The 23,795-nt window shown below is 41.6% G+C and overlaps 2 protein-coding genes across 9 annotated transcripts in view; both read right to left on the reverse strand.

Moving 5' to 3' along the window:
- The window catches only part of CEP135 (centrosomal protein 135), a 67,616-nt gene extending 65,077 nt beyond the window's left edge, over nt 1-2,539 (reverse strand). Inside the window, exon 1 of one of the 2 annotated variants that reach the window (XM_060188037.1) lies at nt 2,386-2,539. The gene's annotated coding sequence lies outside the window, so the exon portion shown is untranslated. The remainder of the gene's footprint in view (nt 1-2,385) is intronic. The other variant, XM_007523852.3, reaches the window with a different exon arrangement.
- A 17,133-nt stretch (nt 2,540-19,672) lies between these two features.
- Nucleotides 19,673-23,795, reverse strand: part of EXOC1 (exocyst complex component 1) — a 68,568-nt gene continuing 64,445 nt past the window's right edge. For all 7 annotated transcript variants that reach the window (XM_060188039.1, XM_060188040.1, XM_060188038.1 and 4 more), the window contains 2 exons: nt 21,726-21,920; nt 19,673-20,323 (listed from right to left, as the gene is read on the reverse strand). In XM_060188039.1, coding sequence (XP_060044022.1) covers nt 20,171-20,323; nt 21,726-21,920 — 348 coding nt within the window. In that variant the 3' untranslated portion in view covers nt 19,673-20,170. The remainder of the gene's footprint in view (nt 20,324-21,725; nt 21,921-23,795) is intronic.

Raw genomic sequence — 23,795 nt, forward strand, 5'->3', positions numbered from 1 at the left:
CAGTGCTCTGGTGAAAAAAAAAAAAAAATGGTGAGAAAAAAATATTCACACAATATCTAACAAAGGATGTGTTCACAATAGAGAGCTCTTATGATTCAATAAGATAAACAATTTTAAAATGGGCTAAAAAGAAAGAGGACAAATACTGAATGATCTCACTTACAAGTGGGACCTAATAATTAGGGACAGGGAGGGAGAAAACAAAAAGAAGCATGAACTGAGGATTGTGGACTGAATCCAAGAAGGAACTCTGGAAGAGGGGAGGGAAGAGTGGGAGAGAATATGGGGCCAGATACATAATGAAATTATATGCATGTGACAAGGGCTACACTGTAAAGCATTAATCCCCTCAATAAAAATAAATAAATTGACTAAACAATTCAAAAAAGCACCTAACAAAAGGTACATAATGACAGGTACTTAACACTTGTATCTGGAAAGCAGAAAACTACAATGAGGTGCAATTTCACCTATGCCAGAGTGGTTAAAATAAAAAGGACTCATAACATCAAATGTTGTCAAGGATTTGAAGCGACTGGAGTCTTCACACGTGCTGAGAGAAGTGTGATACCACAATGGAAAAAGTCTGCCATTTCTTATAATTTAAATAAACTTCTCTACCTATATCGTTATTAATTCTATTCCTATGTATTTATTCAAAGAAATGAAAATAAACATCTACTCTACAAGAATATTTGTCATGGGGCAGTGGCACACTTGGTTAAGCTAAACATCCATCACTCAACTATTTTAAAAGATGGTATCATCCCTTTTGCATGGATGGAACTTGAAGTGATTATGTTAAGTAAAATAAGGCAGAAAGTGAAAGACAACTACTACCTGAAGGTCTTACTCAAATGTGGAACACAAATAATGCAAACAAGGAACTGTCAAGATACACCCGAAAATAACAGACTCTGAAAACTATGGTGGTTACCAGAAAGAAAGGAGAAGAGAGTGATATGAGTAAGCAGAAGGGCCATTTGGATGGTGTGATGAGAACTTTGGTGGCAAAGTTTATATATTCATGAGTTTACATATGCGGCTGTACCGAAATATTACACCTATTGTTAACTAATGCTAAATGCACGTGCGCACACACACACACACACACAAACCCTTTTTTCTTTTTTTCTTAAATCTGGCCGCAACACATAGGAAAGATTTTAAAAAGACTTAAGAGCCTTCATGAGAAAGCCTAATACAAAAGGCATGTATTAGGCTCTCTCCACCCTAGGCTGCAGTCTCTGGTTCCCATCATCCCTGTGAAATTCAAATACAGATATATGTAAAAAGCTAGATTTGGGGAGGGAGTAGGAGTTAGAACAGCAGTTACTGAACAGACTCATGTCTGAGATTCTGAGGTCCCAAGTTCAATACCCAGTACCATCATATCCCAGAGCTATGCAACGCTCTGGAGGTTATATATGTAAATATTTAAAGATAGGTTTAGCAAGCCCACACTTAAATCTGAGTTAACCCTGGGCATGTGAGATGAAGGTGTGTGGTAGAGTTGACGATTACAAGTCAGCAGCGGGACCGGCAGTAGCGCAGCGTTAAGTGCACAGGAGGCGCAAGGCCCCGCATAAGGAGCCCCCGGCTCCCCACCTGCAGGGGGGTTTTACTTCACAGGCGGTGAAGCAGGTCTGCAGGTGTCTTTCTCTCCTCCTGTCTTCCCCATCTCTCTCCATTTCTCTCTGTCCTCTCCAAAAACAATAAACAATAAGGGTAACAAGTGAAAAAAAAAAAAAAAGCCTCCAGGAGCAGTGGATTTGCAGTGCAGGCACCGAGCCCCAGCAATCACCCTGAAGGCAAAAAAGAAAAAAAAAAAGCTGCGCATCTTATTTTCACAAAATGCCATCTGCGTGTGCGCGCGCAGAGTCAGACAGACAAACCCGCTGCACGCAGGTCATTTCGGGCCTTTAGTTACTGAACTACAAAGAGCAGAGCCTGGAAAGCCGAGGGCGCGTTTTTGCAAAGCTGCCCGAGAACAACAAAGGGCTTTCGACCTACGGCTGGGGGCACTTGTTGTGCAGAGTAGGATTCCTACACCGGGAGCACTTTTAGCTTTTTAAGTCAACCCAGCGGCAGCAGATAGGCCGGGCCCCCGCACAGCACAGCCCGCAGCGCCGCCCGCGGGCTCCGGGAGGAGGAGGCGGGGGCGCGGACCAGCCCCCCGGCCAGGCGGGACCTCGGGGAGTCGGAAGTCAGCGGGCGCCGCGGCCAGCGGGCCTGCGGGGAGGCGGCGCCCCGCCTCACTTCCTCCCGCGGCCGCGCGGCCGCGCGGCCGCCCTCCCGGCAGCGCCCGGGCCCGACCCGCGGGCACCGCCTGGCAGTGGAGGTCGCCGCCGTCCCGCCGGGCCCTCCCGCCGGGGCCGCGCTCACCCGCAGCTCTGGCCGCCGCTCCCTCCGCCAACAATCGCATCGCCCCTCGGGCCTCGCCTCCCTCGCAGGCTTTCTCCGCCCCAGACTCAGGCTCCGGCGTTAGGTCAGTTTGAAAATGGCGCGGAGAGACGATCCGGGCCGGCTCGGAGGAGGTGCCGCGGTTGCCCCGGTAACGGGAGCGGCGGATGATTCGCGGCGCGCGGCGGGAGCGCGCCCGGCGGCGATGGCGACTCTGTGTCCCGGTGTCCGGAAATGCAACGACCGACGGCGCGGGGCTACGGCGCCCTCTGGCGGCTGCAAAGCCCGAACCTCAGCGGCTGCCCCAGATGAGGTTCCAGCGGCCGAGCGCCTCTCCAGCCCTGACCACTGAAGCTGATCAGACTTCACCTGCGGGCCGCCGCCTATTCACTTCGAAATTCCTAGTTTAAATATCACGTTGTCTTTGCAACTTTGCCCGACAACTGCCTAATGCAATTAACTCCCACGCCCGCGGCCCCCTAAGGCTTAGCGTTGTCCTTTACATTATGCTCATCCCATTATGATGAATGAATGGATACTTTGAACCTATGAACTACAAGCTCATCAAAGCAAATGTGTTTGCACGTCGCTCCTTGCCGTCCCCAACTTGAATTTCTTGAGATTATCCTACTTCGTTATATTTCTGTATAGGAACTGCCACAATACTCATGAATGGAATGAAGTTGAAATGAACCGGTTATAGTCTGCTCACACAGAGAACTCATGAGCTAATCCTAGAGTTCCACGTCTCCCCTAAAAAGTTCTAGATGACAAAATCTATTGCTTTCTAGTCACTGTTCTCCCAGATCGATTGGCTTTCCACTTTTCAAATGGCACCCCCCTTTTTCTATCATGTATTTGCTTTGTGGGCTATGAATAACTTTATACCCATTTATACATTACATAGTTTTTATTGTAGTTATTGTTGTTATTGATGTCGTCGTTGTTGGGTAGAACAGAGAAATGGAGAGAGGAGGGGAAGACAGAGAGGGGGAGAGCAAGATAGACACCTGCAGACCTGCTTCACTACTTGTGAAGCGGCTCCCCTAGGGGAGCCGGGATGCTTACCTCAGTCCTTGCACTTTGTGCCACGTGCGCTTAGCCTGCTGCTACCTTCTGACTCCCTCATTACGTAGCTTTTTATTGTATATGCCTTGTGTCTTCACACCCTTAATGAGTCATTTAATGGGATTTCCAGAAGTAATGAGTTAAGTCCTATAGGTAGTTTTTGTAGTCTTGAACCAAACTTTTTTTTTCCAGAACAAAACAGGTATCCGTAAATAAATTTATTTCGTAGCAAATGGCTGTGAGCAGCCATTCAGTTCAAATGACTCTTTAGCTTTCCCTTTGCCCGAAACACATACATTAAAAAAATGTAAATAAATAAATAAAAATCAGGACTGAGAGAGCGCTCACCTGGGAGAGTGCACACATTGCAACTTGTGAGGCCCGTGGGAACAACATGGCACCAGGGGAGGTTCACCTGATACTGGAGTGGTGCTGTAGTCTCTTTCCCTTCCTCGCTCTCATTGAATTAAAAAGAATGAAAAAGGGACTAGGTGGTGGCATACCTGGTTGCGCCTACATGTTACAGTGTGCAAGGACCCACGTTCAAGCCCCCAGTCCCCACCTGTATGGAGAGAAATTTCACAAGCCGTGAATAGTGTTGCGGTTGTCTCTCTTCCTGTCTCCCACTCTATCTCCACTCCCCCTCTCAATTTCTCTTTGCCTCGACCAAGTAAATACATTTTTTAAAAAGAATGATGAAGTCAGCTGGGAGAATACAGTTGAACTCAAAACCTCTAAAAGGAAAAAAGAAAATATAATCACAGGAGAAATTCAGTCCACTGAGCTTTCAAAAATCAGAGAGAAACTCAGAACTGTCCTTTTGAAACTTGATTCTTGAACGAGGTCATCTTGGTAGGACCAACCTCAAAACTGAAAATGGAAGTGATAAATTTAGGTAGAAGAAGCAATAAGCAATCTTTCACTAAAAATGAGCTTGCGAACCAAAATGCAAGAATAAAGAAATCTAATGCTAACAATGATAGCTAATGAAATAAACCATCAAAACATTACTTTTATAGATGATACAAGTCTGATAACGATGATAATCTAGGTCAAAATTTCTCAACCTCAGCAACTTTGATCTGTAAAGCTGACTAATTCAGAGAGGAATGTAAAATTTGGAGAAAATGTAAAATTCTTAGCAGCATTTCTGACTTCCAACCACTAGGTGTCAGTAACATCCCCCTAGTTGTAAAAACCAACACTAGATATCACCAATGACCCTTTGCGTGGCAAAATCACCTTTTAAAACCATGGTCTAAATAAAGGAATAACTACCCATAAAAAGAAAAAGAGAAGGGGTCGGGCTGTAGTGCAACGGGTTAAGTGCACATGGCGCGAAGTGCAAGAGCCGTTGTAAGGATTCGGGTTCAAGCAGCTCCCCACCGGCAGGGGGGTCGATTCACAAGTAGTGAAGCAGGTATGCAGATGTCTATCTTTCTCTCCACCTCTCTGTCTTCCCCTCCTCTCTCCATTTCTCTCTGTCCTGCCCAATAACAACAGCAACGGCAACAATAACAACAACAACAAGGGCAACAAAATGGGAAAAAATGACCTCCAGGAGCAGTGGATTGGTAGTGCTGGCACTGAGCCCCAGTGATAACCCTACAGGCAAAAAAAAAAAAAAAAAAAAAAAAAGAAAGAAAGAAAGAAAGAAAGGAAAAAGAGAATCATTAAATGAAACACGAATAGATGTGTGTAAAAAGAGAACTTGAAAACAAAGATTTTTTTTAAAAAATGTTTTAAACCTCACCATTTCGTTTAGTTATTTCTGCATAAAGACAGCAATTGAGAGGGGAGGTGGAGGTAGAGATGAAGAGAGACAGACACCTGCAGCCCTGCTTCACCTCTTGTGAAGCTTTCCTCCTGCAGATGGGGACCAGGGACTTCAACCTGGGTCCTTGCGCACTGTAATGTGTGCTTTTAACCAGGAGTGCCACCGTCTGGCCCACCTTTTTTAAATTACTAAGTAGGATAAGACAGTTAAAAGAATTAGAGAATTGAGGGGTGGGCGGTAGCGTACCGGGGTTAAGCATACATAGTGTGAAGTGCAAGGACCTGTGTACAAATCCTGTTTTGAGCCCCTGACTCCCCACCTGCAGGTGGGTCACTTTGCTAGAGGTGAAGCAGATATGCAGGTATCTTTCTCTCCCCCCCTGTCTTCTCCTCTCTCAATTTCTTTGTGTCCTATACAACAATAACAACAACATGGAAAAAAGATGGCCACCCAGAGCAGTTGATTTGTACTGCGAAAACCGAGGCAAAATAATAATAAGGGAATTTACTGAGAATACAATGCAGACAAATAAATAAAATATATTGTTAAAGAAAATAAGAAATGGAGGGGGCGGGTAGGCAATGGCCCACCTAGTTAAGCGCACACATTATAGTGAGCAAGAACCCAGGCTAAAACTTGAGGTCCCCACATGTAGGAGAAAAGCTTCACGAGTGGTGAAGCAGGACTGCAGAGCTCTCTGTTGATCTCCTACTCTATTTCCCCCTCCTCTTTGAATTTCTCTATCTATATCCAATAATAAGAATAAATTTTAAAAATTACAAAAAGACCAGCTGGGGCCCTAATCGGGGAGTCCCGAGACTCCCAAAAAGACTTGATGGGCCTAGACCTCGAATAAACCCCTCTCTCCATTGTTACTGGTCATCTCTATCAGGGACAACAAAATAGACCCCTTTGTGGGCCCCCATAGGACCTTGCCCTCAACCTGGATCAACAATGGTAGAGAATGTTCCATCCTCTGAAGGAAGGATAGACAACATACTCTATGTTACACCTGAGGAAGATAGGTCGATACTGGGGCAGCATGGAATGTTCCTACTCATGATCACAGAATGTGAGCTCAGATCTAGAGGGATGTAGAGGTCACACAGGCTCCTAAGCTAATTATGGGCCCCAGATCACATCAGATCTATGGGGTTTACAGTCAACAATATTTATACCCCTTTCCCATATTTGGGAGCTACTCTCTTTCCTGATACAGCTTTCTGGTCCCTTTCCCAGCCATGATATCATCTCCCCTGACAATAATTAGGATTCACCTGCATATCAGATTTCCGGCTCAGGCAAAAACAAATAAACAAAAAACCACTAGTATAGCTACAGGCCCTTTGAAATATAATTAAAGTATGCCTACTAGCTATCTACAAAATGGAGGACCCCCTGCCAACTCTTCATCTGCACTATTCCAGCCTTTAGGTCCATGATTGGTCAACAATTTTGTTTGGCTGCTGGGCAGTACCAGCTTCCCCCTGCTTATCCCTGTGGTCTATTTACATAACCAGTTACCTAGGAACCACCCTGCCAGCAGGGCATTGGTTTAATCCCCACTGGTTCACTGTCTTTTTGCTCCGCCCCCTCTCGTAGTCACCTTGATTTCCACCAGTCTCTTTTTGCTCCACCCTTTTTGCATCACATCCTGTTTCCACCCTACTTGGCAAGTATATATACAGCTGCTCTTCTAACACACTTGGGTTTGCCTTCCTGCTCCAAGAGTTCCGGAGTCTATCTCCTGCAAAGCTAGAGTTCCTGATCCCTCTCCCACGCAGCAGCCTAGGTTGGCTCCAGTTGAGTTCTCTCCAACCCAGAGAGCATTTCCTCGGGAAGAAGCACCCTCAGGCTATCCTGGCATTGGCTTTGTATATTAACTCTCTTTTCAGCCACCAGGTTCCAGTTGCTAGCAGGATGCAACCAGACTTCCCCGGACAGACAACCCCACCAATGTGCCTTGGAGTTCGGCTTCCCCAGAGCCCTTCCCCACTAGGGAAAGAGAGAGACAGGCTGGGAGTGTGGATCTACCTGTCAACGCCCATGTTCAGCGGGGAAGCAATGACAGAAGCCAGACCTTCAACCTTCTGCATCTCACAAGGATCTTGGGTCCATACTCCCAGAGGCTTAAAGAGTAGGAAAGCTACCAGTGGAGGGGTTGGTATACGGAGGTCTGGTGGTGGGAATTGTGGGAAGTTGTACCACTCTTATCCTATGGTTTAGTCAATATTTCCTTTTTATAAATAAAACAATTTTTTAAAATTATTTGAGACATAATCCTTTAAAACATTACAAAAAGAAGAAAATAAGAAATAGGGTGGGGGTTATGCAAAGAGACTGTCCTGCCTGAGGCTTCAAAGTCCCAGATACAATCCCCCACACCATCCTAAACCAGAGCTGAACAGTGCTCTGGTAAAACCAACCAATCAACCAACAAACAAAAAAACAGATGTAATTAAGATTTAAGGATTTAAAGTGGAGAATTTGTCCTGGATTATCCACATGGGCCCAAATTGAGCAGCTCAATTTGTGGGACTTTGTCATAGCAGTAGAGCAAGCTCAAGTGAGTAAGTGAGTGTATAAAACTACTAGCTAATTCTTCTTCTAGCGTTTACCCTTCTTCCGTAGTTCCGTAGTTTACCCTTTTCAACAGGTCAGGTTGAAAGCTGTCAGGAGCTGCTTGTTGCTGGCTTTGAAAGTGACTGGGATCCATGTGGATTCAGTCGGCTAGGAAGGATTGTCAGTTTCCCCAATAAATGGGTACTCACGGGATGCACCACGAGAAGGCCGATCCAATGCATCCCACTAGCTAATGATACAGAATAAATATCACAGGGATTCCTGAAAGAAAAAAAATCCTCTGAGGATAAAAAAACACTTAGAGTTTCAAAGTTTCAGAGAGCTAATTTTTAAAATTATAGTTATTTATTGGATAGAGAAAGCCAGAAATTGAGAGGGTAGTGGGGAGATAGAGAGGAAAAGAGAAAGAGAGAGACCTGCAGCACTGCTTCACCACTTGCAAAGCTTTCCCCCTGCAGTTGAGGACGGGGAGTTCAAACCCAGGCCAGGTAAATTGTAACATGTGCTCAACCAGTTGTGCTACCACCCACCCCCAGGGGTCCAATTGTTAAACCTGGATCTGAGCTTTGAAGCAACCAACTAGAACTATGCACAGAGAGGAAGGAAAAAAAACATTTGGGAGGTTAGAAAAAGAAGAAAGGGGAGTGCATGATGAGAAAGATATTAAGGAAGCAGGATTGCTTCAGTCATTACAAAGGCTACATCTGATGGGGACTGTGTGAAAGGCATGGATGATAAGATTGGAAATGACTAGTAATGTCAGATTGATTACTAAAAGATTCAAATATTAGATTTTAGAGGATAAATTTTATGTTACTGAGAATTATTGGACTTTTTCAATCCTGCTATTTTGTATTTATTATTTTATAAGCTAATGATTTTCCTAGCAGTGCAACCTGCTTGATTAGCAGCTTAATCTCTATACAAGTGTGCTTCTTGTGAGAATGAAACCAGATCACACGTTCTGATCACACTGTTTTGCCAATTGTGCTCAAGGTTAATTACAACTACAGGCTCTCTAGAAAAACTAGGGAGGTGTTTCTAATCAGGCTAGGCTGAGATTGCTAGTGGAAGGAACAAACCTTCATTTCTGTCATCCACATCTACAGTCAACTAAATCAATACCTGTCTTCCTTCCTGTCCTTATTTGGAAGTTAAGTAGGGGGGCTACAGTGGTCACAGTCATAGAGACCATGGATTATGGCTGTAGGGAGGAGATCCTAAGTTTCCGGTCTGGTGGTCCTGAGACTTTTGCTTCTCTAGTCCTTCCATTGATTTTTTGTTAGCACACAATTTCATGGATTAAATTTTGCGAGTCGTTCTAGGCCCTCCACCTCCTGGGCCACTGGCAGCGGGGGGTCAGAGCGGCCCCTGGAGGATCCTAGAGGGGTTCCTGGTGTCTAGGGTGACATTTTCAGAGAGGAAAGTCATGCCAGACTCACCCAGCTCCAGGAGAAGCCACTGAGGGACATTTATTGAGGGATAAAAGCAAGTAGATATACCCATAATCCAGAGAGAAGGTTGAAGTAATCATTAACCCACACACAATGCATAGTTACATCTTGACCTACAAAGTATTTGATCACAACTGGAAAGTTGCCATACAAGACTTGGTCATGAGCTCATAGTGCAAGGACAGGCATTTTTTTCTCTGAGGGTAAATTACAAGCACCTCCAGGCAGGGGGAAGGGAGCAATTGAGTAAAACCAGGATATTTGTAGTGGGTTTTAAATCGGCCGTACACAATAATTCATGGCCTTTGTTTAAAGGCGATTGGGTAGCATGTGTAGGAAGGTGCCCCATCTGGGGAAGTCCATCCATTATAAGTTCTTTTTTTATTTTTTTTTATTTAAGAAAGTATTAATTAACAAAACCATAGGGTAGGAGGGGTACAATTCCACACAATTCCCACCACCCATTCTCCATATCCCACCCCCTCCCCTGATAGCTTTCCCATTCTCTATCCCTCTGGAAGCATGGACCCAGGGTCATTGTGGGCTGCAGAAAGTAGAAGGTCTGGCTTCTGTAATTGCTTCCCCGCTGAACATGGGCGTTGACTGGTCAGTCCATACTCCCAGTCTGCCTCTCTCTTTCCGAGAGGAAGTGTTAGGGGGATACTCACTGCAAACTCTAGTGTACTTCTGTTTTCAGGTATATATTTTGCAGTAGTTTACGGATACGTGTGAACATATGCTCTCTCTCACAGAAACTGGTGTATATCTAGGTTTTGGGACTTTGTTAGAAAGTGAACCACCTGAGATGAAATTAGAGTGTACTATGAAAGGAAAGGTCTCACCCGAGTAATGAAGCTGAAGGGTTGTCATTCCACACGTGAAGTCTCTGGACACAGTCTGAAGTGAAGCATGTTGAGGTGGCAATCGTTGTATTGGTTAGGTTGTGATCGGCAGATGCAATATTATTTGATAAGGATTGGGAGAGGCATACGGGAAAGTGGGTCCTATCCAAGGGTTCCAGGACTGGGGGAAGTAGAGGCTCTATAGTGGAGATGTGAGGTTCCTGCTGTCTTAGGGTTCAAAAAGACAATCGATAGTTAATGTTATCATCACATTATTTGGTAATTGGGTTAACTTTGAAAAGTCCTTTTGTTATGGTTTGCTGTACAGTACCCAGTATCTTGTATATAGCTGTGCTATTGGTTGCTTCTGATCTACTTGGTCTAGGCTTTTGAGAGAGTCTGCATATCAATTACACTGCATATATTGAGAAAAGATTCAGTTTGTGTTTTGAAAAACTTTGAGACATGCAAGTTCTTGAGGTCAGGCAAGGACCACCTACTGCCCCCAGGAGAGGGGGGTGAACTCCAGGTCAACTCTCATGGAAATAATGGCCTGGACTTCCCAGACAGTGGGCCTTTTCCCCACAAAATTTCTTTCCCTTTGATATATTTTACAGGGGACTCTGGATATGCAAACCCAAGATTATTTTAATAAATTCATGGTTTTTATTCTGGGCCCCAGGTAGGACAGAGATAAATTGAAAGAGGAGAGGGAAAGAGGAAGAGAGACACCTAAAGTACTCTAAAGTACGCTCTTCACTACTCATGAAGCTTCTCGAACCCTGCAGGTGGGAATAGGGGGCTTAAACTTGAATCCGTGTGCATGGTACCATGTGCTCAACCACTATCCTCTAAAAGGAGTTCCTAAGGAGTGGAATAACCTCAAACACTATATATTTTCATAAGGAAGTTTGTAGGTCCTAAAATTTAATTTAGAAAAAACAGTTCTTAAAATGACTTGTACTAAAAATTATATATTTTTATTATACTTATTTATTGGATAGAGACAGCCAGAAATCAAGAGGGAAAGAGGTGATAGAAAGGAAGAGAGACAGAGAGACACCTGCAGCCCTGCTTCACCACTCGCAAAGCTTTCCCCCTGCAGGTGGGAACCGGGAGTTCAAACTGGGTTCTTGAGTGTTGTAATATGTGCGCTCAACCAGGTGTGCCACCACCTGGACCCCTAAAAATTAAATTTATGTAACTTTATTATATTGGGAGAATATAAGTGGAGTTTATTTAAATTAACTATAGCTATAAATGTCACCTGCTTCTAACTTGTGTTCATACAAATTCACTTCCATATTTGTTTATTCAGTAGTAGTCTGTTGTAAGATTGGTCAAGTCACAAAACTCATTACAGTTCTCTATACAGAAAAGTGAGAAGGGACAGTTAGTAAGTATAATAAATGGAATACTTTATCTTTGAAGAGACCTAAAGTGACATGCCTCTCCCTGAGGCCACATTCTAAGAATTGTGACTGTAAATAAGCTCTTGTTTTTTTGGTCACTCATCTCATTGTTCTGCTCCTGTTTCTTCATGATCACACATGCCACAAAACACACCCTGTCAGAAAAGAAAGAAGGAAAAGATCCTATGTATATGTATGAGTGGCTTCTTTTTTTTTTCCTCCAGGGTTATTGTTGGGCTGGGTGCCTGCACCATGAATCCACTGCTCCTGGAGGCCATTTTTTCCCCCTTTTGTTGCCCTTGTTGTTGTAGCCTCGTTGTGGTTATTGTTATTGCCATTGTTGATGTTGTTCGTTGTTGGATAGGACAGAGATAAATGGAGAGGAGGGGAAGGCGGAGAGGGGGAGAGAAAGATAGACACCTGCAGACCGGCTTCAGCACCTGTGTAGCGGCTCCCCTGCAGGTGGGGAGCTGAGGGCTCCAACCGGGATACTTACGCTGGTCCTTGCGCTTTGCGCCACATGCGCTTAACCCACTACGCCACCGCCCAACCCCCGAGTGGCTTCTTTTATTAGAATAGAAAAATCTTTTCCAGGACCTCTTAGCAGATTATCTCTAATATCTTACCAGCCAGAATGGATCACACAGATGTCTATCTCTAAACCAAATAAAGGTGAAGGAGAACTGGATTATCGTGGCTGCCTCAGATCAACCAGTTCAGTGCTTCCGCAGTTTATCCTAACCAAAAGTTTTGTAAAAACATTTGAGTCCCAACTCTAGAAATCTTTATTGGTTTGACTGGGGTGCCAATTTTGATTTATTTTGCCTTATTCAGGGTTTTCGTCTACTTTTTAAAAAGTGGAGAGGTGCATTAGCAAGGACTAGTAGAAAGACCCCACAGATCACAGCGTATCCCAGAAACTACACACACACACACACACACACACACACACACACCCCAAGGGCTAGAAGGGCCCTCCCCAGCCCCTGTGAAGATAACATATCTGTCAGCTTTCATTCAGGTTCCTCCAAGAATTCAGTTCATTAGACATATTGAATTTACACAGGTATACATGATTTTCAATGTGAATAAAGTAAACATTAGGAACAGAACACTTTTTTAACTTGTAGGCCAGCTTCCTTGCAATAAATCTCCTACTCAGCAAATAAAGTAAATACTAATCTTCAATATATACTAAATAATTAAAGCAAGGCAGCATATTGGCTATTGGGCTCCAGCAGTGAAAAAAGCTGGCAGGTGTCCTGTCCTGATCCATCTTACATTTGAGAATGATTATGCTCTCAACATTGAAGAGAATAGTAAAGAAATAAATGAGTGACTGCCTCCTAACTTCATGAACTAAGAATCCGAATTCTACTTCTTCTTTTTTTTTTTCTTTATTGGGGGATTAGTGTTTTACTTTTGACAGTGAATATAATAGTTTGTACATGCATAACATTTCTTAGTTTTCCACATAACAATACAACCCTCACTAGGTCCTCTGTCACCCTTTTGTAGGACCTGTACTCTCCCCCCACCCACCCCAGAGTCTTTTATTTTGGTGCAATACACCACCTCTGAATTCTACTTCTTTTCTCACTTTTTTTAAAAAAATCATTATTTATTGGATAGAGACAGCCAGAAATCAAGAGGGATAAGAGTGAGAGAGAGAGAGAGAGAGAGAGAGAGGAAGACACCTGCAGCCCTGCTTCACCACTCACAAAGCTTTCCCCCTGCAGGTGGGGGCCAGGGCTCGAACCTGGGTCCTTGTGCATTGTAATACATGTGATCAACCAGGTGCGCCACCACCCATCCCCCTTTTCTCACTTTTTAAACTCAATTATTTACTAAGTGCTAGAGAGACACCAGTCAACAGAATGGCCTCCATCCTAGTTATAAAGTCTGCTATCTAGGCAGAGAAGGTGAGACACTGGGGAAATAAAGACAAATGTATTTCAAATTTTGTAGTAACTTCCATGAGAAGAATAGCATCATATGAGGATTACAGTACATCAATGTAGTTCAATTAAGAATGTCAGGAAAGACTGTCTAAAAGTAAATGGTGAGAAGGAGGGAGGGAGGGAGGGAGAACCCAGAGCACTGTTCTGTTCCTGCATATGCAGTGTCAGGAACTGAAGCCAGATAAGTCCTGCAGTCTACAGACTGAGTTACCAATCTGGTAGCAAAAGAGGTTGCTGCTCTGATACTCATTGTGAGAATCTGGTTGAGCTATAGGAGGTAAAAGTCACAGAAGTTTTACCCTCAATAACTGGATTCCCCTAGAGTTTTAAGTTTTCAGTCTTAATCTAATTCAGTATCCAGAAATTTGTTAATTACAGTTCACTATTTCCCCTCAATTTTTATTAGCTTTTTAAAAAAATTTATAAAAATATTGACAAGATTATAGGGTAAGAGGGGTAAAGTTTCATGCAATTCCCACCACCAGAGTCCCATATCCCATCCTTTTCATTGAAAGCTTTCCTATTCTTTATCTCTCTGGAAGTATGGACCCAGGATCACTATGGAGTGCAGAAAGTGGAAGGTCTGGCTTCTGTAATTGCAGAATTGTTGGCAGATCAATTCATACTCCCAGCCTGTCTTTATCCCTTCCTAGAGGGGCAGGGCTCTGGAGAGGTGGGATTCAAGGACACACTGGTGAGGTCATCTGCCAAGGGATGTCAGTTTGGCATCATGGTGGCATCTGCAACTTGGTGACTGAAAAGCATTAAGATATAAAGCAGAACAAATTGTTTAATAATCAGGAACCTAAAGGCAAAAAAAAAAAAAGTATCAAATGAGATTTGGGGTCTCCATTTAGGAAAAAAGGAGTCAGTCTATTTTAAGTCTATTCAAAGGGGCCCATGACTTTACTAACCTTTGCCTAAGCCTGACAGCTAACATGCAGGTGGGCCAAAAGTATTGTCTGGGGAGATGGTGTTAAAGTTGGACATAGGAGTAGAAAGCTGGATCAAGGAAGAGAATAGCTCCCAAATATGAGAAAAGTATATAAATACCGTTAACTGTAAACCTCATTGATTTGACCTGAGGCCCATATTCAGCACAGGAGCCTGTGTAACCTCTGTATTTCTGTAGGTCTGAGTGTGCATTCCATGGTCATAGCTAGGAACATTCTAGGCTACACTCATTTCCAGGACCAATCTTCCTCCAGTATCAGAGTATGTTGACCCAGCCTCCCTTTGGCGAATGGGATAGTACCTACCATTGTTGCTCCACATTGAGAGCAAGGTCTTGTAGAGACCCACAAGATGGTCCATGAAGCTGTTCCTCATAGAGATGACCAGCGATCCCACCTCAGTTTTTTTTTTTTTTTTTTGGAGATTTCAGGTTGTGGGTTTCCACTCTAGAAGTTGTGATTCTCCATATTCACTTCATTTCTCCAGTTTTGGCAGTGCCTTGCCCTGTGAGCCTCTCTTAAAATAAGAGAACCATACAAAAGATCAATAAAGCCAAATGTTGCTTCTTTGAAAGATTAAACAAAATTGACAAACCCCTAGCCAGACTCACCAAACAAAAAAGAGAGAAGACTCAAATTCATAGAATTGTAAACGATGGAGGAGATATCACAACTGACACCACAGAAATCCAGAAAATCATGCAAAACTTCTATGAAGAACTATACGCCACCAAGCTAGAGAATCTGGAAGAAATGGAACAATTCCTAGAAACATATGCCCTTCCAAAACTGAACCAAGAAGAACTACAAAACCTAAATGCACCAATCACAGACAAAGAAATTGAAACCGTTATTAAGAATCTCCCCAACAACAAAAGTCCTGGACCAGATGGCTTCACAAACAAATTCTACAAAACTTTCAGGAAACAGTTAGTACCCATACTTCTTAAGCTTTTCCATAAGATTGGAGAAACAGGAATACTCCTTTCCACCTTCTATGAAACCAACATCACCCTGATACCAAAAGCAGATAGGGACACAACAAAAAAGGAAAACTACAGACAAATATCTCTGATGAATATAGATGCCAAAATATTAAACAAGATGTTGTCCAACCGGATACAACAGCACATCAAAAAAACTGTTCATCACGCATCACGACCAAGTGGGATTCATCCCAGGTTCAACATCCGTAAGTCAATCAATGTCATTCACCACATCGATAAAAGCAAAGCCAAAAACCACATGATTATCTCAATAGATGCAGAGAAAGCCTTTGACAAAATTCAACACCCATTCATGCTCAAAACTCCACAAAAAATGGGAATAGATGGGAAATTTCTCAATCTAGTGGAATCAATATATAGTAAACCTACAGCCAACATCATACTCAATGGACAGAAGCTGAAAGCATTCCCCCTCAGATCGGGGACTAGACAGGGATGTTCACTGTCACCATTACTCTTCAACATAGTATTGGAAGTTCTTGCCATAGCAATCAGGCAAGAGAAAGAAATCAAAGGAATACAGATTGGAAGGGAAGAAGTCAAGCTCTCACTATTTGCAGATGATATGATAGTATACATAGAAAAACCTAAAGAATCCAGCAGAAAACTACTGGAAGTTATTAGGCAATATAGCAAGGTGTCAGGATACAAAATCAATGTACAAAATCAGTGGCATTTCTTTATGCAAACACTAAATCTGAAGAAGAAGACATCCAGAAATCACTCCCATTTACTATTTCAGCAAAACCAATAAAATACCTAGGAATAAAGTTGACCAAAGAAGTGAAAGACTTGTATACTGAAAACTATGAGTCTCTACTCAAGGAAATAGAAACTGATACCAAGAAATGGAAAGACATCCCATGCTCATGGATTGGAAGAATAAATATCATCAAAATGAATATTCTCCCCAGAGCTATATACAAATTTAATGCAATACCCATCAAAGTTCCACCAAGATTCTTTAAGAGAATAGAACAAACACTACAATCATTTATCTGGAACCTGAAAACACCTAGAATTGCCAAAACCATCTTGAGGAAAAGAAACAGAAATGTAGGCATCACATTCCCAGATCTCAAACTATGTTATAAAGCCACCATCATCAAAACAGCATGTACTGGAACAAAAATAGGCACACAGACCAGTGGAACAGAAATAAATCCCCATACCTATGGACATCTAATCTTTGATAAGGGAGCCCAGGGTATTAAATGGAAGAAGGAGGCTCTCTTCAATAAATGGTGCTGGGAAAACTGGGTTGAAACATGCAGAAGAATGAACTTGAACTACTTTATCTCGCCAGAAACAAAAATCAACTCCAAATGGATCAAAGACCTGGATGTTAGACCAGAAACAATCAAATACTTTGAGGAAAACATTGGTGGAACACTTTCCCACCTACACCTCAAGGACATCTTTGATGAAATAAACCCAATTGCAAGGGAGACTAAAGCAGAAACAAACCAATGGGACTACATCAAATTGAAAAGCTTCTGCACATCCAAAGAAACTATTAAACAAAGAGACCCCTCACAGAATGGGAGAAGATCTTCACATGCCATACATCAGACAAGAAACTAATCACCAAAATATATAAAGAGCTCAGCAAACTTAGCAACAAAAAAGCAAATGACCCCATCCAAAATGGGCAGAGGATATGAACAAAACATTCACCTCAGAGGAGATCCAAAAGGCTAACAAACATGAAAAACTGCTCTAGATCACTGATTGTCAGAGAAATGCAAATTAAGACAACACTAAGATACCACCTCACTCATGTAAGAATGGCATACGTTAAAAAGGACAGCAGTAACAAATGGTGGAGAGGCTGTGGGGACAGAGGAACCCTTTTGCATTTCTGGTGGGAATGTAAATTGGTCCAGCCTCTTTGGAGAGCAGTCTGGAGAAGTCTCACAAGGCTGGACATGGGCCTTCCATATGATCCAGTAATTTCTCTCCTGGGGTTATACCCCAAGGACTCCATAACACCCAACCAAAAAGAGTTGTGTACTCCTATGTTCATAGCAGCACAATTCACAATAGCTAAAACTTGGAAGCAACCCAGGTGCCCAACAACAGATGAGTGGCTGAGAAAGCTGTGGTATATATACACAATGGAATACTATACAACTATCAAGAACAATGAACCCACCTTCTCTGACCCATCTTGGACAGAGTTAGAAGGAATTTTGTTAAGTGAGCTAAATCAGAAAGATAAAGATGAGTATGGAATGATCCCACTCATCAACAGAAGTTGAGAAAGAAGATCTGAAAGGGAAACTAAAAGCAGGATCTGAATAAATTGAAAGTAGGGCACCAAAGTAAAAACCCTGTGGTGAGAGGTAGACAGACGGCTTCCTTGGCCAGTGGGGGTGGGTGGGTGGGATGGGACAGAGTCTTTTGGTGGTGGAAATGGTGTTTATGTACACCCCTAGTAATGTGTAGCCATATAAATCACTAGTTAATTAATATGAGGGGGAAAATTAATTGTATGTCTCGAAGTTTTTAAACCACAGACTGAGTCTTTTTAATATATAGGCTGTGTATTTGATATGCGGACTCTCTCAAAAGCCTAGACCAAGTAGATCAGAAGCAACCAGTGGCACAGCTATATACAAGATACTGGGTACTATACAGCAAACCCTAACAAAGGGACTTTTCAAATTTAACCCAATTACCAAATAATGTGATGATAACAATAACTATCAATTGTCTTTTGAACCCTAAGACAGCAGGTACCTCACATCTCCACTATAGAGCCTCTACTTCCCCCAGTCCTGGAACCCTTGGATAGGGCCCACTTTCCCGTATGCCTCTCCCAATCCATATCAAATAATATTGCACCTGCCAATCGCAACCTAATCAATGCAACGATTGCCACCTCAACATGCTTCAGCTCAGACTGTGTCCAGAGACTTCAGGTGTGGAATGACAACCCTTCAGCTTCATTACTTGGGTGAGACCTTTCCTTTCATAGTATTCTCTAATTCTATCCCCGGTGGTTCACTTTCTAACAAAGTCCCAAAACCTAGATATAGACCAGATTCTGTGAGAGAGAGCATATGTTCTTCACACGTATCCATATACTAGTGCAAAATATATACCTGAAAGCAGAAGTACACTAGAGTTTGCAGTGAGAACCCCCCACCACCACCACTTCCTCTCCACTATTCCAAGCTTTGGGCCCATGATTGCTCAACAATTTGTTTGACTTTGTATGTTAACTCTCTTCAGCCACCAGGTTCCAGATGCCATCAGGATGCCAGCCAGTCTTCCCTGGATTGAAGACCCCACCAATGCGTCCTGGAGCTCTGCTTCCCCAGAGACCCACCCTACTAGGGAAAGAGAGAGGCAGACTGGGAGTATGGACCGACCAGTCAACGTCCATGTTCAGCGGGGAAGCAATTACAGAAGCCAGACCTTCTACCTTTTGCAACCCACAATGACCCTGGGTCCATGCTCCCAGAGGGATAGAGAAAGGGAAAGCTATCAGGGGAGGGGATGGGATATGGAGATTGGGTGGTGGGATCTGTGTGGAGTTGTACCCCTCCTATCCTATGGTTTTGTTAATTTATCCTTTCTTAAATAAAAAATAAATTAAAAAAAATTGTGAGTAACTGCCATTTCTACTATGTTATCTCGGAATAAGAAACATTCCATTTGTTCAGGCCTTCTGTAATATCTTTCAATAGTTTTATAATTCTCTCCCACAAAGGTTAGGTACATTTTGTATTAGTCAGTTCAGGCTACAACAAAATGCCACACTGGGTAGCTGAAACTACAGAATTAGTACTCTCATAGTTCTGGAGACTGGGAGTCTGATACCAAGTAACAACAGCATGATAAAAGCTCTGACTTGCACAGATGGCTGGATTTTTCCTGTGCTCTCACATTGTAGTGAAGTGCTGAATCTAGTATCAGTTCTACTAGATCAAGATTCTACTTTTATGACCTTATTTAACCTTAACCACTCCTTAAAGGACCTACCTGTTACAATCATAATGGAGTGCTGGGGCAATTAGGGCTTTCACCCTAATTCTATCCAAATAATTCTGTCTAAAACACTAACTTAGAGTTAATCCTAAATACTAAATATTTTATGTTAGTATATGCACATATATTATATAACACTTGCACTCTTATACATGTGTTATAGTAAAGGGACATATAATTTTTAAATTGAATAGGTCTAAGATTTCTTTCTTTTTGGAAAATTTCTTCAGATTTATTGCACAGTTACATAACTTAAAAAAATCAAAGTTTATAATTAGTAAAAGATCCCCAATCCACATGCACATTAGCTAGACAGAGGAAAATATTTTGTACAGTACTTCAGTAGTTACATGACTTATAAGCAATACTGAATTAGTGAAAGCTGGAAAACTCCCAATGCATTCACCATAGGATAACCACTCTCAAATACAATTAAGTTAGGCAGAAAGGATAAATCTCCTATTCTATCATGGAAAAATGCTAAAGACATCTTATGAGTTAAGTGCTTTAAGTTAGTGAACAACCTGTTGGACAAGTAAAACTGTGACAGACATTGGTACTTTTGCTCTTAATATTTGTAGCATGGTATTGTCTATTATTTCACATTAAATAATATAAAAAAGTTTCAAGTCTGGATTGCCAAAACAACTGTTCGGCATTTTTAAATAGTATCTGGTGTATTCCAGAGTGCTTCTTCATCTTCTTTCATAAGATTTAGTGGGACTGTGCAATGCTGGAACAATAATCCAGAATGTCCTGAATAGTGAATTCCATTGTCACACCAGATCCAGGGTAACAGCGAGCTATCAAACCTTCAAAGTGCTTGTACTGGCGTATAAATTCATCCTGCATGGAGTGCCAAACTACCTATTATGAAAGTGAAAATAAATGTCATGAAACTATGAATGGAAATAATACATAATCAATTAAGTAGAAACAATGTAAAAAACATATTCTAAGGACCAACAAAATAGCTCTGTTGGATAGTGTGCAGCTTTGCCATGCCCACAAGCTAGATTCAAGTCCAGCTCTCATTGCATTGGAGTTTTTCTCTCTCTCTCTCTCTCTCTCACACACACACACACACACACACACACACACACACACACACACACACACACACACACACACACACACACACACGTGCGCGCTAATGCACATACAGCCCAAAACAAGTCTTAAGATTTCACATAGTATAATGATTAAAGAACATTCTGGAATTGGAATAGAATCACAGTTCCTTCTATTTATATGATCTGTAATCTCTAGTATTTTATGTCACTCCTCTATGCCTCAGGTTTCTCATTTATACAGCAGGGTAAATACCATTCTCATGAGTGTCTTCTAAAGATTAAATGAGTGAATGTATGAAAGCTCTTAGAACAACCATCAAGAATGAAACTAAAACACACTGATATATTAGCTAATATTAATAGGTTCCATTTTTGATGCTATATAAGAACAGTACAAATGCCTTATGTCCTATTTTAAGTCTCAAATCAATCTGATGAGGTTGAGCACTTATCATATGATCTTCATCCTTATCTGAGATCTGAAATGGTTTTTTTCCTAATAAAACCTAAATCTTACTATTCTAAATTCCTGTCAACTTATGACTATTTAATAAACAGCAGTAAGCTTTTGCTTTTAACTTCTAGTTCATGGCATTTTTTTCACCTGGAATGACACTTCACCTAATTCTTTTTTATGTTAAATTATTAATTTGACTTTCAGAAGTGAATATAAATGTAGTAACTCTCTTGAAAGCTCCTAGAATGGTTTATAAAGAAAAGGTTGATTTGGGGTTTAATCTGGCTCGGCCATTCATAAGTTATGGGCTCCTGGTCATATGACTGTGTCTTTCTTTTTATTTCACTTATATAAAGACAGTGACAGTATAATGTCCACTATCAAAGAAGAGCATTATTACCACTTTACAAATAAAAGGAAAAGGAGGCTCAGAGAGGTTTAGTAATTTACTGAAGGTCATGGAGCTTAATCTGGCACCAGATAAAGACTCTAACACCAACCCCTACACTCAAAATCACACTGCTGTACTAAACTACACTGCATGTCATGAAGCATATTTGCATAGAAAGACATGGAAAAATACGTCACAACTTTTCCGACAATCCAATAAAAAAACAATGTAAATCCATTTCTAATGGGTAGAAAAACATTACATTTCAAAATCATAAAACAGAAAAACAAAAGGAAGTAGTTATATAAACTTAGGCTCAAGCTAAATGGTCAAAAGAACTGAACATACTTGAAGTAAGTTCTCCTCTTCACATAAATGTTTATCAACCTTCTTATAGAGATTATCCAAACCCTTTTTCACTTCCTTTCCAGGATATTCTTTAATAACTTTACGAAGTTCTTGCTTATTAAATGCAAGCTGATAGCTTACTTCTTCTTCTCTTATACCCTGTGCTACACGAGCCTCAACACCTTCAAAGAAATGCTTCAACGAAACACAAAGAAATAACAGGTAAGAAATACATTTATTATCACTTAAAGCAACATATTTACTGTGTAAAAATTACACAATGTACACAAATACAAAGGGTAAAATAGGGGCTGGGTGGTGGCGCACCTGGTTGAGCGCACGTATTACAATGCACACGGACCCAGGTTTGAGTCCCCGGTCCTGACCTGCAGGGGGAAAGTTTTGCAAGTGGTGAAGCAATGCTGCAGTTATCTCTCTATTGTCCTCTTGATTCCTGGCTGTCTCTAGCCAATAAATAAAGATGCTAAAAAAATTTTTTTTTAAGTTTATAAAAAAAGTTTGTTAAAAAAGGGTAAAATATTAACCATCTCAAGACATAACCACTGCTAATAATATATATTTCCCTCTACTCTTTTAATGTGAGCATGTAGAGCTTTGTATTTTTACTAAATATTGTGTATTTTCCCAAGTATACATTAATAGCTGCATAACCTTCATTCCAATAAATGAACCATTATTAATTTATTCACTGTCATTTAATGTTTCAGTACTGAATATCACTTTCAGAGTTGATAAAAATCTACTAAGATTTTATTATTTTGTGTGGAATTGGAGCCTCACTGTTCCTAGTCTGCTTTTTTCATTCTGATAAAGAGATAGAGAGAAACATCAGAGCTTCCCCCAGTATTGTGATGTTCTTCTTTTATTTATTCCTTTTGTTGCCCTTGTTGTTTTATTGTTGTAGTTATTGTTGTTATTGATATTATCGTTATTGGATAGGGCAGAGAGAAATGGAGAGAGGAGGGGAAGACTGGGGGAGAGAAAGATAGACACCTGCAGACATGCTTCACTGCTTGTGAAGGGACTTCCCTAAGGATTTTTCATTTATACAAACTGAGTTGCAAAAAAGTTTGTTTACATTTCTCAAGAGTACATCAGACTGTTATTTTTTTAAAAAAGATTTTATTTATTAAAGAGAAAGATAGGAAGGGTGAGAGAGAAAGACATTACACAGTACATGCGCTGCCAGGGACTGAACTTGGGACCTTGTGCTTCAGAATTCAATGCTTTATCCACTGTGCCATCTCCTGGACCACCAGACTGTTATTTTATCTAATATTATTTACAATAATTGAAAGACATGTTAAATACAGAGTATTTAGCACTATTATGGCTCAATGGCAACTTTACTAGTAGATTTTTTCTCTTTTTTTATGTATTTTTGTTTATTTAGAGAGACAGAGAAAATTGTGAGGGGGAGAGGGAGATAGAAAGGGGGAAGAGGGAGTCCGGCAGTAGTGCAGCGGGTTAAGTGCACGTGGCGCAAAGCATAAGGACTGGCTTAAGAATCTGGGTTCATGGGTCCATGCTCCCAGAGGGATAGAGAATGGGAAAGCTATCAGGGGAGGGGGTGGGATATGGAGATTGGGTGGTGGGAACTGTGTGGAGTTGTACCCCTCCTACCCTATGGTTTTGTTAATTAATCCTTTCTTAAATAAAAAAAAATTAAAAAAAAAAAGAATCTGGGTTCAAGCCCCCGGCTCCCCACCTGCAGGGAAGTCGCTTCACAGGCGGTAAAACAGGTCTGTAGGTGTCTATCTTTCTCTCCCCCTCTTTGTCTTCCCCTCCTCTCTCCATTTCTCTCTGTCTTTGTCCTCCCCTCCTCTCTCCATTTCTCTGTCTTTGTCCTCCCCTCCTCTCTCCATTTTTCTCTGTCCTATCCAACAACAACGACAACAATAGTAACTATAACAAAAAAAAAAAACTAGGGCAACAAAACGGAATAAAGAAATATTTTTAAAAATTTAAAAAATAAATTAAAAAAAAAGGGGGGGAAGAAACAGAAAGACACCTGCAGTCCTGCTTCACCACTTATGAAGCTTTCTCCCT

The sequence above is a fragment of the Erinaceus europaeus genome, chromosome 3, assembly GCF_950295315.1.
Source record: "Erinaceus europaeus chromosome 3, mEriEur2.1, whole genome shotgun sequence".
NCBI classification, from domain to species: Eukaryota; Metazoa; Chordata; class Mammalia; order Eulipotyphla; family Erinaceidae; genus Erinaceus; species Erinaceus europaeus.